The sequence below is a fragment of the Pogona vitticeps genome, chromosome 3 (genome assembly GCF_051106095.1).
Source record: "Pogona vitticeps strain Pit_001003342236 chromosome 3, PviZW2.1, whole genome shotgun sequence".
NCBI classification, from domain to species: Eukaryota; Metazoa; Chordata; class Lepidosauria; order Squamata; family Agamidae; genus Pogona; species Pogona vitticeps.
This window is the reverse complement of record NC_135785.1, coordinates 244,201,019-244,218,760: the sequence shown is the minus strand read 5'-3', so window position 1 is coordinate 244,218,760 and position 17,742 is coordinate 244,201,019. Positions and strand designations below refer to the sequence as shown.

General features: G+C 42.7%; 1 protein-coding gene across 6 annotated transcripts in view; it reads left to right on the top strand.

Annotated features, from left to right (window-relative positions):
- The window catches only part of RNF17 (ring finger protein 17), a 108,183-nt gene that overhangs the window by 32,162 nt on the left and 58,279 nt on the right, over positions 1 to 17,742 (top strand). For all 6 annotated transcript variants that reach the window (XM_078390066.1, XM_078390065.1, XM_078390067.1 and 3 more), the window contains 7 exons: positions 793 to 1,070; positions 2,221 to 2,274; positions 7,031 to 7,186; positions 7,738 to 7,927; positions 9,093 to 9,264; positions 12,304 to 12,494; positions 13,911 to 14,049. In XM_078390066.1, the coding sequence (XP_078246192.1) occupies positions 793 to 1,070; positions 2,221 to 2,274; positions 7,031 to 7,186; positions 7,738 to 7,927; positions 9,093 to 9,264; positions 12,304 to 12,494; positions 13,911 to 14,049 (1,180 nt within the window). The remainder of the gene's footprint in view (positions 1 to 792; positions 1,071 to 2,220; positions 2,275 to 7,030; positions 7,187 to 7,737; positions 7,928 to 9,092; positions 9,265 to 12,303; positions 12,495 to 13,910; positions 14,050 to 17,742) is intronic.

Below are 17,742 nucleotides of genomic sequence, written 5' to 3'. Positions count from 1 at the left end.
GCTCCAACAGAATGGCCTGGTTTGGATGTAAAGCTAAATTATGGATAATATTTTATGCAAAACATTGAGGCCCATGCACTCTCTTGGCATTGGCAGAGGAAATTGGGAAAGTTTGCTTCCGTCTTTCCTGTCTCTGAATCCGAACAAACTGTTTAGGCTTAACTATTTTTGAAATGAAATTAGTGTATGAAAAATTGGTTTAAATTAGTAGCCATTATTGAGACATGACACATTTTATTTAGATTAGTATGTAGTGTCAAACTATGGCTATTTTAAAATGTTAAGTAAATATTTCTGATGTTGCATATGTTAATCTGCTGAAATCCATGAAAACCTGTCCCTCTGGTCTGAAATCCATGAAAACTTACACCAAATGAAACTTGTTTTTACTCTTAGGTACTTTTGCTGCAACAGACAAATGCAATTACTTACTACCTGGGAAGCTTCAGATTGTGGCCGTGCTGGAGGAGGGCAGTGTAGTAGAGATTTATGAGACATAAGCTCTTTCACATCATGGTGTAGTTTATCATTACATTTGAACACAGCCAGAATATCTGTCCATGAAAAACTAACCATATGATATGTTGTTTCATTAATTAAATATATTCCTCTCCAAAGTTCTTACACATTGATCATACTGTAAAAGCATATACAGCTTTTACATATATAAAAGATTAAATAAGAAATCCAAAATGTGCCCTTCTAAAGCAATTACCATTTAAATTTTTCTTACATTCTTTGTATTAAAATTATGTCTATATCTTATGATTTTTGCACAATTTGTCAACTTAGGCACTGTTTTGGAGATGGACCTTTAAAACTGAACATTATGGAGGAGGAAATAGAAAATAGTGCTTCTACTGAAATAAATGTGGAACTTCAGTCAGTCGCTGAAGAAACTCCTGTAGTTGCTTCTCTGCGAAAATCTGACCCATGTTTTGAAGAAAGTTACAATGAATTCCAAGAAATAACTCTGTCATCTACTCATAAATGGATTGCTAGTTCACCTCCTCAGACAACATCTAGCCCAGATGTCATAATAGAAGAAATTTTTGAAGATTATCAAGAAAGTGAGTAAGATTTTGTGGTAGTTGATTTCGGTCCGGTGTTTTACTGTTGTGAATTGTTTCATGACTACCTTTTATTTTCTGTACCCCACTCTGAAATCTCTAAAATAAATATTTGAATGAATCAAAGCAAGGACTTATGCTTTGATTTCAGATTGCACACAACTTGTGCACAATGAGACAAAATTGTGCACAATCCAAGGTTGAAGCAGAAACTCTTTAATTAGTGGCAATCTGCCACTGCTAGTGATATTCCTACTATCGTGGTATAGCAATGCAGCAGGATACTGGCCATAATAATAATAATGAATAATAATAATAATAATAAAATATAAATATAGCTATCTTCTGGTAGTTGAACTATTTCTTGCTTTTATGTTGATATTCTATTTTATTGTTAGTCTTTTTTTTAATTTTAAAGAGTTATCAATACATTCCTTTTTGAGGCTAATACTGAAGCAAAAGATCTGAACAGTAAATCAATTCATATTTCAATTAACCAGCCTGTTTAGGCTGGTTAATGGCATCTCAGGTAGAGAAATATGTTAGTGCTATTTTGTGGATTTTTCAATGTAAGACATGTGGTGCATTCTACAAATGGTCAGTAGTACTGTTGACTAAGTCACCCACTAGCTTGGTCAATTGGACGCATGATAATATCAGAAATAAAAGTATTGTGGCACCTTGGAGACTAACATATTTATTTCATGATGACCATTACAATATACTTCTTTAGAAACACGGGACATAATATTTGGACCGCAGATTTAGAAACATGGTAGCGGGGATGTGGATGAAGTCAAATTGGAAACGAAGGATGACAATTACATTATTACTGATAATGCGTTCAGTGTGACAGCGGCATTGTTAACAAAGTTAATAATTATTCAAAGAACTGATTACACAAGCATCATGGTGGTAGGTAATCACCTAATCTGTCAGCTGATATGAATGGTAGGCAACTGATGGAAATTCAGGAGGTTTTGCTGAGGCTAAGCTATGCCAGAAAAACCCAAAATTTGGCTGTACCAGCTATGGGGGAGTTAGGAAGGGTTGTATATAATTCTTGTATGTTGGTAGTAGTTGATAAGATAGGAGTTACTCTGTCACTATGGACATGATTAAATTTAATTATAAGAAGTATATTCTGCAGAAAGTTCTGAAGATACCCAGTGGAAAACCAAGCTGCCAGTAGGATCAAAAACAGGTAGGTAATTGGAATTTTATATAGACTTCTTGGAATGGTGATGTTGGAGATGTCACTGCAAAGGGACATAATGACCTAAATTATTTCTCAGAGTAGAGCTGTTCTAGATGTGCGGTATATAAATCAAATAAATAAATGAAAATAAATAAATAATTGAAATACAGTGGGCCCTCGACTTACGAATGGCCCTAGTTGCAAACATTTTGGGTTACGAACCCAATCTCATCGCAAGTAGGACACCCTACTTGCGAACGCGGATCAAGTTACAAACCCAAAAGGCAGGGAGAAAGGGCGGGAAATTCGAAATCACGCAGAAACTGCCTTTGGAGCTTTCAAAAGGCTTCCTCCGACATCGGAGGTTTGAACTTCCCACCCTTTCTCCCTGCCTTTTTAGCTTTGGAAGCAAGCCGGGCAGCCGGGGAGAAATCTGCTTCCTCCTTTCACCCGATGCTGAGTCCCCTTTGCGCCGGGCTGATCTCAGCCGGCGCGAAGGGGACTCAGCATCTGTTGAAAGGAGGGAGCTGATTTCTCCCCGGCCGCCCGGCTTGCTTCTTGTTTAGAAAAGCAAGCTGGGCGGCTGGGGAGAAATCAGCTCCCTCCTTTCACCACACCACAATGGGAGACTTCCCTGGGGGTCCTCGCCACCGCAATCGGTGCCTTCAGAGGTTTCAAAGGGCTTTCCCCGACATCGGAGGAAGCCCTTTGAAAGCTCCGAAGGCAGGGAAGAAGGGAGGAAGGGCAGGAAATTCGAATTTCCCGCCCTTTCTCCCTGCCTTTTTGGCTTCAGTGCCACTGAAGCTAACCCAGCGCCGGGAGGCTAGAGCAGTCCGGGCTCCTGTCCGCTCGCCCCCAGCCACGCGGAGGCAGCGGAGCACCGGCAGGCTTCGGACTGGTAAGTCCTTTTTTAAAAAAACTTTTCTGTGTTGGTTTTGGAGGGTGGGTTTGGACTGGGAGGGGTTATGTTTTTGTGTGTTTGTGTGTTTTGCAGTCCCAACGTGGGACTTGCTCTTTTTATTTTTATTTTATTTTATTTTTTTGAAATGCTGGAACGGATTAATTCCATTCCCATGCATTTCAATAGGAAATGGTACTTCGACTTACGAACTTTCCGAGGTACGAACGTCCTTCCAGAACGGATTAGGTTTGTAAGTCGAGGGCCCACTGTACCATATTAGGCTGTTATTACCTGTCTTTTCTGAACAACTGCTTTTAAACGTCAGATTCTAAGACATCAAGCTTGTGGATTTAATCATTTTGTGGTTCTTTGTGGCCTCTGTGAACAAGTCTTCTCTATACATGTAGAATTACTTAAGGTACTCCTTTTACCATGTCATAAGCTCATGAAAGTTGGTCCTGAATGTGTTCATGGACTCCTTTCCAGTATAGGAATTATTTGTTATATTTAAAACATATATACCCTGGTCAGGAAGTTTCTCGAAGTGTGTTATGAGTCAATAAAAACAAGTCTCTTATCTCAAGTTTGCATTGTAAAAAGATATGCATAAAAACCAAAAAGGAGTGGAGGGAACATAGAAAACAAGAAGATTCCGGAATTGTATCCACTTCGTACAGTGACTATCTGCAGTGGCTGCAAGCAGATGGAGTGGAATCATATAAAGAGGAAAAGCCAAAAATTGCTGATCTCAGCTGACCTGATGTAATAACCCCCTTCCTGTCTTATAGGATGTCTTGGCTGTTTCATCCATGAGTTTTCTGACACTGTAGATTGCTTTTGATATACCTGGGCTTGCTAATAATCTAGGCAGTGTATGCAGTGCCTTTCTTGTTGGAGAGAGCTTTTCCTACCTTGGGGTGGCCAGTACAGTACAGATGGGTATGAACCTGAAAAATGGTGATTTGTGATTGTTCGTGGTTAGCCATGTTCATGCCCAGTGGTGCTTGGTCTACCTACTCTTATTGCATTGCCATTGTTGGGGCAATCAGCTGGAGGTCGGGCGCATAGCACCTGGCGAAGCAGTGACAGGAGTTAGACCAGGCAACCAGGGTAGCAGGAAAAGGCTTGGGGGGTATTCCTTTTTGCCAAATCAGTACAAAGTGAAAAAGTTTGACATTTTATTTTGCTTTGGCAAAACAGAATCGTCACAAGCCGAACCATGAATCGGCCCAGTTCTTTGATTTTTTCTTATTTGTGGTTTGGTTTGTGCCCATCTCTGGTGGCCAGCATACAGTTTTCTAGATATAGTTGAATTGCACTGCCCATCACCTATTATTTTTGGCTATGCTGGCTAGGTCTAATTATTTGCAGTCTGTTGACATCTGAAAGGCTACACATTGTCCGCCTCTGCTGTTCCTGCAGCTCTGGGAGCAGTTGGAAGGATGAGCAAGGCTGCCTCCACCAGCAGACGCATAAGTGGACATGCCGGCCACAGGGGCCAGCCCCTCGTTAAGTCCAGCTGCATGGGGATATACGCATACCCCCATCTCTACAAAAATATGTTTATGAAAATCATGTATCATTCAGTGAAAAATGCATCCATTAGATAGAAAAATGGCACTCAAAACATGCAAGAATTTCCATACAGAAATATCTATTGCAGTTTTATACATGATAAGGGTGCTGGGGGAAACTTCTCTGGAACCGTGCCCTCCCATCCTTACAGGCGGCCCCAACAGAATTGAAACCCAGAGACCTATCATTACAGCAGGAGGCTACGGCTCTGGCGAGGCAGGAAAGAGTGACTGCCAGGCATATTATTGAGGCAGCATCCAGAAGTCTGATGACTGGAGTGGCCATTAGACGTCACACATGGCTTTGATTGGTTAACATCAACTATGACTCCAAAACCAGGATACTCGACTTACCTTTCAATGGTACAGGCCTGTTTGATCCAAAGACAGACAACATCCTTGGAGGGTTGAAAAAGGCAAAAAAAGACAGCTTGCTCTTATTCTTCACAGCTGTACTACAAGCAACGATACCCTTGGAAGTGTCAATCCTCTTATCAACCATATAAATCTTACTAGGGCAAACATAAGTTTTATTTTCCTCAGTCTACGTATCCCGTTCAACAACAAGAACAGCGCCACTGCACATGTCAAACCTTTAGGAAGGCTGACTGGAAATCCAAGCAGGGTCTTTGACTTCCACCCTCCTCCCACCTCTGGTCTACTCATCCATTATTCTACCCGCCTGGCACCCTTTCTTCGAAATTGGCTCCATATTACATCCGACAACTGGGTACGCGCCATAGTCGCTCATGGCTACACCATACTAAAGAAATAAATAAAGGTGCTTCTGCAAAAATCTGCCATATCCCACATTTTCCCAAATCCAGCAGATCCAGGTTTCTTTTCAAGATAGTTTTTGGTTCCAAAAAAGGACGATTCTTTCTGCCCTATTTTGGATCTTCCTCATCTTCTTACTCAACACGACGGAGCCACATATCATGTGTACCTCTCAGCGATAGTCTCTCATCAGCCTCCTGATTCACAGGCTGCCCTCCTCTTTCGACAGCCCACAATAAAATGGTTTCTGTGTGGAGCGGCATGCCTACAACCCCCACGGGTACTGCTTACCCCCAGTGGTCGCTGCACACTGTCCTAAATCGTCTGACATGACCTCCATTTGCTCACTTTTAAAGTTCTATTTTTGGTTGCCATTATCTCGGCCAGGAGGGCTTCTGAACTTGCTGCATTGCAAGTTGACCCACCTTTCCTTCAGTTCTCTTCTGACAAGGTTACCCTTTATCTGGATATTTCATTCCCGCCCCCCCCAGGTTTGTTCTAGTTTTCACGTTTTCCAGCCTATCATCCTGCATACCTTTTTTCCTCAACCGTCCACTCCTGTTGAGAAGTCTTCGCACCTGCTAGATGTTTGCAAGGCGTTATCATATTATGTCCAACGCACATTTCCATTCAGACAGTCCACAGGGCTCTTCATTTCGCCTCACCACCCACACAAGAGGACAACAAGTCTCCCCTCAGACCATCTCAAGGTGGATTGTTCAGACCATTCACCTGGCTTACAAACTGGCACATACGCCTTTTCCGGACTCGGTTAAGGCTCACTCAACCAGAGCGATGGCTACTTCCATGGCATTTCTGCAGGGTGTCCCATTACAGGACGTTTTCAGGGCTGCTACCTGGTTCACACCCTCTACGTTTGTGTCCCACTATCAGCTCGATGTCCGTGCTAAGGAGGATGCTTGATTTGGATGTGCGGTTCTTTTTGCTGTGCTACCGTGACGTCCCTCCACCTTTTACAGGTAAACTTGCTAATCATCCATTAGTGTGCATTCACAGAAGCCACGAAGAAGAAAGAAAGGTTACTTACCTGTAACTTTGGTTCTTTGAGTGGTCCAATATGAATTCACACTTCCCGCTTGTCCTCTCCTCTTTCCGTCAGGCCTGTCTCTTCTTTTGGACAGCAGCAGAATTGGGGAACTGAGGTAACCGCCGGGACGGGCAGACCACGTGGGCTTAGGGGGCCGTCCTAAAGGGGTTTCTTAGCTCCAAAATATTTCGAGGCCTCTGCGCATGCGCAGACTAAACCCATTAGTGTGAATTCACAGAGGACCACTTGAAGAACCAAAGTTACAGATAAGTAACCTCTCTGTTCAAATCATTGCTGGAAAAAGTCATTCCTATGAGTATCTTCATTTCTGTGATATGCCCAAACATGCCGTTAACTTGAGCCATCAAAAATAGTCTTTGTTTTCAGTAACGCTTATACAGTCTTGCTTATATAGTGTGACTTTTTGATCTTAATTTTGCATTCTTCTTCTGTCCTGCACAGAATCTCCAGAATTAGTTGTTGTCAGTTGTGTTGTAAATCCTTGCCATTTCTATGTTCGGAAAGTGTCACAAAAGAAAACTGAAGTTCATTTGGAAAGAATCTTGAGGCAATTTTGTCATAAGAAAAGTTCATCTCCTAGTGACGTTTTGGAACTAGGTAATGATATTTCTCAGATTCTGTGATTTCAGTGTACATGATTTTAGAATTTTATTCTTGTGGTGAAAACGTTTATGAAATTTGCTGTGGACTTTTTTTAAACTTTTGAAAGTACTATAATTCTTGATATACAGTACTTAGTGCAGATCTAGACAGGGACCTCTGATATTATTTGACCACAGTAAGTGACTTAAGATTCACAGTTCAGTTCTAACAGTAGAAGCTGCTGATCCCAGGTTTGTTTGTTTGCAGATATATTTAGAATTGAATGTGCTGGTATCAGTTACCCTCTGTGCTGGTTTATTTTATAGGGAATCTTACAGAGTTCTGAATAATAGTCACATTGACACAGTAGCTAAGGGGGATGCCTGGATCTTACCCTTTCTCTTCAGTTGTTTTGTCTCTGCAGATGTAATAAGTAAGATACTTTGAAATCAAACTTGATTTTGGTGATAAAGACCAAATATGCCATCTTATTTGTTCTATAAATGTTATTTCACAAGAATTTTTAAAGATTGTACAGAGTTTATTTTACTAAAAACCTATTACAGGTACAAGAATCTTTGTTAGAAGTAAAGAACATGAAATGTGGTGCCGTGCAGAAATCATTCAACTAATTCCACTGGAGAATACAAACGAGGGGAAACCCTGTGGCCCAACCAAATACAAAATTTGTGATATTGCAATGATGAGAGTATTCCTTATAGATTATGGGCATCCAGAAGCCTTAATTGTTTCAGGGTATGAATGGTTCTACTATTACTACATTTTAGTTCTAGTTTCATACAGTAGCTGTAGTGTTTATTTATACTTAAAAATATGAGCTGTTTCAAGTTGCATTGACAGGAGAGGGGAGTAGATTTCTAAGCCACTTCAAAAAAACTCAAGAAAAAAAGCTGTAGAATGGGAAGGCATTGCTGATTTTAAAAGTAATTAAACCTTGGACTGGTTCAGATGTGTGGACATCTAGTTATACACCTTGTCTGTGCTGTGCTGCTAAGTATGTACCAAGGTAGGCTCTGATCATGGAATCCCTCCATACCCTTTGTGGTATGTCACATTAATACAGTTCCGAATTCTAATGAAAACATTTACATTTACTGCACTATTACATAGTGGAGGCTGGGCTTTCTTGTGCATGGAGGATATAAGGAGTCATAGTCTTTCTGTCATTAGGATTTATAGAGAGTAGGGGAAAATCTAGATGCCTGCAGATTTCTGTGGACTGTCACTTCCAAAGTTATGCCAATGCAGTAAGTAGGAATTGCATTGGCTTGGAAAGTTCTGGGGGATGCAGTCCACCCCTAGTAATCCAAGAAGCATATAGTTCTTGACAACTTCAGGCTTGTGTGTTTAGGGAAGTGCTTTTGCAGGAAAGCATGTTTTGTTTAAAGTACATCCAGCACAGTGCATCACTTTTGACCGAAACTTATCTGTTTTATACACCCTTAACATATAGGAAGCAGTAGAGAAGTTGATTTAATAGTTATACAGTTAATATTACTTTCTTCAGCTTGAAGGAGAAAAAAACAAGCGAGAGGAGTGTGATTACAACTAGAAATGGGGGCTTCATATTCATATATGAATATTAAGGGGGGTGGGAGGATGAGTCTCCCTGCTTAGCTGCAGAGTGGCTGGGTGAGCAGGGAGGCAGGGGGGCTGTGGCAGCTGAGCTACTGCCGCGATTGGCACATTGACAATGATGTCACTGGCACACTGACATACGTTGTGCAGTAAGGGGTTCAGTGGGATCTGGCCGTCTGTGCTAATTACATCTCTGATTAAAACAGCAAAGGTTAGATAGGTTGAAAAAAAGTGTCTTGAAATGCAGCTGGAACTATTTTTGGATTTTGAAATAATGTGTTGAGAAGTAATATTTGAAAAAACTGTTTCCTTCCACCACCAGAGTACCTAATGAAGATATTATGAACCCAGAACATGTCACTTCAAAATATATAGTAACTGAAGACTTGTGTATGGTTGTAAGAAAACCTGATTTGCTCATAGAGACGCAACTTAGAGGCATAAGGAAGCTAGCACTACATTGTTCCCTGAAGGATATTGTTCCCAAGAATGCAGTAAGTAGCAATTGCATTGGCTGGCTTGATTTACTCTTAGAGAAATAAGGCATCTTATTTTATTAACAAAATGTACTGTACATTCATATTCTTTAGTTTTCTAATGTGTGCTGTTTTAAAATTACCATCACTGGTAAATTTTAGGTAACAGGTAATAATATCTGGGTGATAATAAGGGGACAAATATACCTAATTTTTCAGTATTTTCTGGAAGTTTTCAATTTTCCTGTAGTTGACCATTATGTTTGTGACTTCATGAAATATCTTCTCAAAGGAGTACAGTGATGAATAAATCACTGTGAGCCAATAAACCAGGATTTGGTATAGTTTGAAAAAAGGGTTTGGAAACTTTAGCTTATGCCATGATGCTATAGTGTTCCATGCTGTGTGATTTATTATCATTGTTCTTCCTGCAGAAGCTATAGCATCAGGTTGGTAAGTGTGACCTTTGAGAACAGTTCTAAAAGGACAAAAAACAAATACAGTGGTGCCTTGCATAACAAGCGCCCCATTTAATGACGAATCCGCATAGCGATGCGGATTTTACGATTGCAAAAGCGATCGCATTGCAATGTTTTTAATGGGTAAACATCGCATTGCGATGATCAGTAAGCGTTTCGCTTACCGATCTTCACATTGCGATGTTTTAAAACAGCTGATCGGCGGTTCCAAAATGGCCGCCGGAAGAAAAAATGGCCGCCCGCAGCATTTTCGCGCAGTTTCTTCGCTTACCGAGGCGGCGAAAATGGCGGCCGTATGGAGGATTTCTGCATAGTGGTGAGTTTATCCCCCATAGGAACGCATTGAAGGGGTTTCAGTGCGTTCCTATGGGTTTTTTTGCCCCGTATAGCGACGATTCCAGGTAGCGATGATTTATCCGGAACGGATTATCGTCGCTATGTGAGGCACCACTGTATAAATGAGGAGCACCAAAACGATAGATTGCCTATTGTGTGTTTGGAACTTGGGCAATAATCTATGTTCATAATGTGCAAAAACTATCAATTAATGTCATACTTAAATGGATTTTAATGATAGTACTTGCTTGGCTGGACAGATAGCGGAATTGCCTAAAATTCTCAAATTTTTCAAGATAAATTTTGTTCATGAGTTAGAGCACGAATCTCAAGCATGTGGCCCGGGGGCCATTTGCGGCCCGCCGGATGATAATTTGTGGCCCCCGCCTTGCCTGACCCCCCCCCCTTAAGCACTCACACGTCCTCTGCTGTCAAGAGTCAAAAAAGCCTTGCCTCCCTCGCCTGCTCTCAAGACAGCGCCTCTTACACCCTCCATCTGGAACTGCAGCCTGCCAGGCAGCCCACCTGTCTGCTGGCTAGCAGGCTGCAGTTCCGGATGGAGGGTGCAAGAGGCACTGTCTTGGGGGAGAGCCGGAGAACGAGGAGCACCTCTGGCCCTTTTCCCCGAGCTGCTGCCGGACGATGCCTGAGAGCGGAGCTCGCTCCAGTCCTGTCCTCAAAGAGCACCTCTAAGCCGCCAACAGCAGCTGCCTCTTCCAGGGAAGCGGCTCTCTGGCTGTCTTTCTCTCTCGGCACCCCCAGCACCAGCCCGGCCAGCAGCTGCCTCAGTGCCTGGCGGTGCTTCCTCCTCCTCATCCTGCTTCAGACGCCTCAGCTCTGGAGGCTGCCTGGGCTCGCCTCGCAAAGTTTGCTCCCCTGTTGTGGGGGGGGTAGCTACTGCTGCTGAATGCACCGTTTTTGAGGGGACCCTCAAAGGAAGGTTGCTGGATCTCTCTCTGTGGGGGGCCCTGCCCCATTCTGTTTAATTTTGCAGGTACCAATGGGGGCTTTTCTCCTTTGACAAGGCGATTCTGTGAGGTTTTTTTTAAAAAAAAATTATGTTGTGCCTCTCTCCCCCCTAACCGGTGCTCCCTCCCTTCTCCGCTTCTTCATCCTGCTGCTGCTGGTCGTGGTGGTAGTGAAGAAGGAGCCGGAGGGGGTCATGGCCGGTGACAAGGGCTCTCATGCCCCTCCTCCTCGGAGCCCCAGCCAGGCTAAGGAAACTCCTGGGCGACTTCCTTGGGCTCTTGCTCTGCTTGGCAGAAAATCTGATGTGGCCCAGCCTCTGCCGTTAGCGGCCCCCAGGTAAATTGAGTTTGAGACCCCTGAGTTAGAGGATGTAATACGTACAGTGATGCCTCGCAAGAAGAGCGCCCCGTTTAACGACGAAATTGCATTACGACGAACTTTTTGCGATCGCTTTACGATGGTTTCAGTGGGGGAATTTCGGGAACCGATTCTCACAAAATGACAATTTTTGGCCAGCTGATCGGCGGTTTCAAAATGACCACCAGGTAAAAAAAATGGCTCCCCGCTGTTTTCTGGGGCGGACTACTCATTGCACAGGCAGCGAAAATGGCCGCGCTATGGAGGATCTTCACTGGACAATGAGTTTCAGGCCCATAGGAACGCATTATTCGGGTTTTAATGCCTTTTAATTTCGCATTACGAAGTTTTCATTCTACAGCAATTTCGCTGGAATGAATTAACATCGTAATGCAAGGCACCACTGTACCTCTAATTCACATATCCCCAATAATGCAGTAAAACAGACGTACCAAAGAGGTGTCTTTGAGTCTAGAGCAGGGGTCTCCAAACTTTTCAGCGTGAGGGCCACATCATATATGCATGCACGCCCACCCCCACTCACTCACACACAGGCTAAAGGGAACGGACCTGAGCCTGCCTGAGTGTGACGTTCACCGGGACAGACAAAAAGGCAAGGTGGGCCAGATGTGGTCTGCAGGCCGTAGTTTGGAGACCCTTGATTTAGAGCATGAAATTGCATAAAGTATAACCCTGTTTCATGGTTATTTTTGCTTTTCTGTATTGGGTTGCTAGTTGCTTGTGAAATGTAGGCTTGATGGGAAAAAGGTTGTTTTGCATATAACAGTACTTTTTTCTGCTTTTAGACTTGTTTTGCCATGTTCAAGAACTTAGCTAGTTCATTCCTGTCCTCTCCTGGACTACTCAGAGTTGTTAGGATTCTGAATTGAGCTATTTATTTTTCTGCCCACAATAGGCTGAAGGTTGGAAATCAGAAGCAAGGACTGAATTTTTGAGAATGATAAATAACAAAGCAGTTCTAATGAAGGTCTTCAGAGAAGAGAATGGTGTGCTCATTGTAGATCTTCTGAAACCTGCAGCAAATAAAATAAGTAGTGACATGCCTGTATCCCTGAGAGATGCTTTAGTTTTCTTGGATTTAGCAAGGTATGTGATAGTACGAAATAATCAGAGTAAAAATAAAATTAACACATTTTAAACATACGTAAAACTAAATGCCCTTGGAATCAGTGGAATGGAGTGAGGAACAGATAATTGTAGACTTCAATTTGCTACTCTTATTTCCTATCCTCTGAAGAATTGTTGGGGACAGTTCTGATTTTCCAAATTTATTAGCTTATAATAACCCAGTATAACATGGTTTGTGAACACTTAGAAGGAAGTATTCTATGCTTTCACTCCCTTTCCAGAAACTATTATAGGAGAGATGGAGAATTACTTGTCTTCTCCAACCTTGGCAGGGGAGAACACATTGTTCCGTAGTTTGGAAAAAATACTGTATTTTTCCGTGTATACGCCACCACCACCCCCAATGTATAAGACAATCCCTAATTTTTACCCTTGCCGGAGGTGGAGGAGCAGTCAATGCTGCTCTGCCTCAATCTCCTGCTGCTGCTGCCTCCCCGCCCGATCGCCTTCTCCAGTGAGACTGCTGGGGCTTACCTCCAGCTCATGTCGCCACCTTGTCCCCTGCCCAGAGGAGGCGATTTGACAACGATGACGGCAGTCAATGGTCAGCCATGAGAGGTGGCCAAGCACGGCTGCTCCTTTGCCTCAGTCTCCGCCTCCTGATGCTGCTGCAATCTCCTCCAGCGTCACTCGCGGGCTCAGCAACAGCAGGAGGCAGAGACTGAGGCAAAGCACTCGTCCGCCTCTCATGGCTGCCCATTGACTGCTGCCACTGCTGTCAGATCGCCTCCTTCAGCGATCGTTGTTAAGCGGTTTTGTCATAATGCGGCGAAATCGTAAAGCGAGGCACCACTGTAATTGCTACTTTGTATCCCACCTCCTTCCCAAGTTGCTCATGATTGTATCCATGATTCACAGTTTTATTCCCTTGATACTTTGAGGTAGGTTGAGCTGAGGGACGGTGACTGGCCTAAAGTCACAAAGGAGCTTCATGATTGATTGGGAATTTGAATTTTGGCCACTTAAGTTCTCGTAACTATGCTGGCACTGTTTTGTGCAGAATTTGTGGTTGGTGGTTATACTTGCCGCCCATGCAGGTTACTCATTGCCTTAAGCGCGCTATCTTCCTGCATCCTTTATTTGATTATGTATAGATTTTTGCAACTGCTCTAAATTAAAAATATTAGAAATTAATTATGTGAGTCATGCAGTTCGATCTCAAGCAGCAAGCTTTCAAACTGCTCAACTAGGTTCCAGATGTGTATTATTTACTGTCCCATAGAAGTTACTGGAAGCCACTAAGAAGTAAATCAGTCCTTGACAGATTTTGCTACAACTTGTTCCACAGTTACTTGAAATAGAAAGGTTTTGAGAATAAATTTCTGCTAATTTTCTTGTTACCAGAAAAATTATTCTACACTCTTTTATCAATAGGTTTCGCATTGAACTTCCTGATCAATCTGAAAGGAATGTACCACTGCAGTATTTCCCACCAGTGATGCCACAGGAAAATGCAGAAGTTCTTGCTGTTGTTAGTTACATTAATAGCCCTGATGACTTCTATATTCAGCTGGTGAGTTTTATATAGTTTATTCATATGTTTTCCTTCCTAGTGCTTTCTGAAATGCTTCGGTTTTGAAAGCATATAAAGCAAATTTTGGTCCTAGGTGTTAAAGAAATGCATTTTGCAAAACAGATTGTGATAGATATGTAACACAAAGTTAATGGAAAATGTTTCTAGCACTCTAGCTGAGTACAGCCAAATCAGTCGGTCAATCCCTATGTTGAACAGAGGTGAACATGGGTCTTCATGGAACCAAAATACAGTGGTGCCTCGCATAGCGAAGATAATCGGTGCAGCAAAATTTGCTGCTAAGCGATTTTGTCGCTATGCGATTTTAAAAAGCCCATAGAAATGCATTAAAACCTGTTTAATGTGTTCCTGTGGGCTTAAAACTCACCTTAAAGCGAAAATCCTCCATACGGTGGCCATTTTCGCTGCCCGGTAAGCGAGGAATCCGTCCCTAAACACAGTGGGCGACCATTTTTTTAACCCAGCGGCCATTTTGGAACCGCCGATCAGCTGTTAAAAAAATAATCGCTTTGCGATGATTGGTAAGCGAAACAGGGAACTGATCATCGCAAAGCGAAAAAACCCCATTCAGACCATTGCAAAGCGATCACAAAAAGTTAATCACTATGCGATTTCTTCGTTAAATGGGGCGCCTGTTAAGCAAGAAACCACTGTAGTGGAGAGCAGATTTTACAGGACAAAAGAATCCCCAAGGTTTTCAGAATGAAAAAACAGGCCCCAACAGCTGATTAAGAACTGAATATGCATGGCTACAGAACACTTTGGAGGAAGAGTGGGAATGAAATACAGAATGCTTGAGTAACATATAGTTGGCTAGAACCCTTAATAGGAGCATGCTTGCATTGCTGCATTGTATTATAGGCTTCCATTTATCTAATCTATTTATGAAGAAGTATTTTTCATCTGGCACTACTTCGTGTTTTCTGTTTTTGATCTGTCAGTATTTCATATTTTCTGTTGTGCCTATGTTCAGAAATACCACTTCAATAATGCCTGCTACTTTCTAAAATTCCTTTATATCTTTTCAGCTAATTCACATTTGTTGATGAGCATTATAACCTGACTTGATTGTGTTCGGTTTGCTTGCTGCTTTCTATTACGTTATGTCAGATGTGAAAAAGAAGTTCTTTATTGCGGTCTCTGTGAATCACACATGTGGGTTTTGCGCCTGTACAGAAGTCAGCCTCAGAACTTTCCAGAGTTTCATGTTTCTCTCTCTCAGCACTTCTGCGCATGACCTACCTTAGCAGTTCTGCTTCAGTTCTCTTTTGTTTTCTCTATAAACAGCATCTTGAGAGAACACCAGAGCTTTCTTTATCATTGAGTTCTCTTCCCAAACTACTAGTTCCCAAACTATTACTTCCCAGACAACTAAATAGTTGTTTCTCCATTCTGCTTCTTCTCCTCTCCATCAGTTTCTTGAACAAAACAAAAAAGAACTTCATTACTATCAATGTATTCGTGAAGGCTTTCACAGCCGGGATCTAATGGTTGTTGTGGGTTTTTCGGGCTTCTTGGCCGTGTTCTGAAAGTGGTTCTTCCTAACGTTTCACCAGTCTCTGTGGCCGGCATCTTCAGAGGACATGAGCACAGAGACTGGCAAAACGTTAGGAAGAACCACTTTCAGAACACGGCCAAGAAGCCCGAAAAACCCACAACAACCATTCATTACTATCGTTGGATTTTCTCCATTCTTTGTGCTTCCTGCTTTGTTGTTTATGCCCTCTAGGGCATTTTGCGAAAAGTGTGTTGCTTATGGGGTCAGAGTGTCTCATTCCGACAAGACACAAAAAGTGGCTCATTTGGTTAAGTGAAGAACCTAAAAGTGTAGGATTTGCAAGGGTTTTACCCAGGCTGTCCTGAAAAACCTCCTCACAAGGCACAATCGTCTACCTTTGGAAGAAGTCAATGAAACTTTGGGAGACGTCAGTGCTGCTCAGAGTGGTCACATAGATTAGATGGGTGGGATACAAATCAAATAAATAAATTTTTCAATGCTGTTCCTCGGACTCCTGCTAACCCACAAGCAGCGCCCAAAGCTTCTTTGACACCCAACGAAACCATGGGATATGTCTCCACTTGGATTTACATCTGTTGGACTCAGATTCCTCTTTGGTTTATACACTAGTCCTAACACTGATACCAAAGCCTACCAAAGTGTTGATCCTGATAAAAAAGAAAAAAGTTGCTACCATTTTAGAGATGCAGGATAAGTTTAAAAAGCACAAGAAAAGAGACAAATGTAAAGAATCATTCCAAGGTTCTTAATGTTGAGATGTGCACAGGAGGTACCTCTACATCACATTAGGCTCCCTTATCTGCTCACTTCACCTACATTTTTGAACCCAGACAACAGAGAGATAACGTATCTGGGTTCTGCACTGGAGGGAGAATTGGTTGGATCATCTCCTGTTGTCACACCCACATACAACTCCTTGTCCACCAGGTGGGTTGGTGTGGCGAGTGTTGATGGAGTCACTCTCTACAACTTCTCAGCAGGATACCCTGCCTCAAAACTGGAACTGAGAACTGTTGAGATCATGATTGGGATCTCCATCATATTTCTCTCAACGGCACGTATGCTTACTGACACTTGAGGAGGTTCCGACATGAGTCCTGGTCACCATCTGCACATCTGTACTGAAGAGAATATTCTATAGACACTCAGAGCATGGATTAATCATGTCCTTAGTCTATCCGTTGTTTGGAGGTTATAATTGCACTTCCCCCTGCTCACTGCATGGAGAGCATGGCTTCGGTTGGCAGAGGCTCTCCTGGACACCCTCAGGGGGGCCCTAGCTCTCTGTCTGCATTTTGAGTGTCATATCCAGTGGTCAAAAGGAGACCGTCTGTGTTGGTTTCAAAGCCTCCTAATTAGTCAGCCTTGGAAGTGTTTTCTGATGCACAGCAGCCATTCCACACCTCCAGATGGACACTTCTCTCAGAGCCAGCTTCTGAAGGGCCACACTCCCCACAACTGGAGGCATCCAGTTTGGATTTGGATGGCATTCATCAGTCTGTGCTACAATTTGCTTCCCAAACTTTTTCCACTCCTGATTCATATCCTTCCTGGTTAAGCCATAGAGGTTTGAACTCTCCCACCTACCAAGTGCCTAGAGTTTTGTTTCTGGGCAGGTTGGGGCAATGGATCTCTAGGAGCCACATTCACTTTGAGGTGGATGGACAGCCTCCCCTACATGTTCCATCCCTTTCCATTGATCCACAGGAGTAGCCACTCTACCAAAGGTCTTATAGTCTCTATTACTCTCTATGGAGGACTTTCCTTACCCAACATCTACACTGCTGCCACATGGTGGTTGCAACTGCTCATTTTTGTGAAGCATTATCAGCTAGATGTTTGAACCCAACAAGATACTTCCTTCGGATGGGCTGTGCTCTCTTCTCTTCTAGTGTAGCTTTTTTCTTTTTTATCAGGGAAGTCAGCATGCTACTCACCCACATGTGTAATACACAGATTGCTTCCCTGTAACTGTAGTTCGTTGAGTGGTCATCTGAAATTACCTATCTCTCTCCCTCCTTTCTGTCATGCTCAACCTCTCGTGGGGTGGTGAACCAAGAAGAGATGAGGAATAACTGTTAGGATGTGATTGGTTATGCACAATAGTACTGGGGGAGAAGGATTTTTCTCCTGAAGCTCTGGAAGGTTTTCAG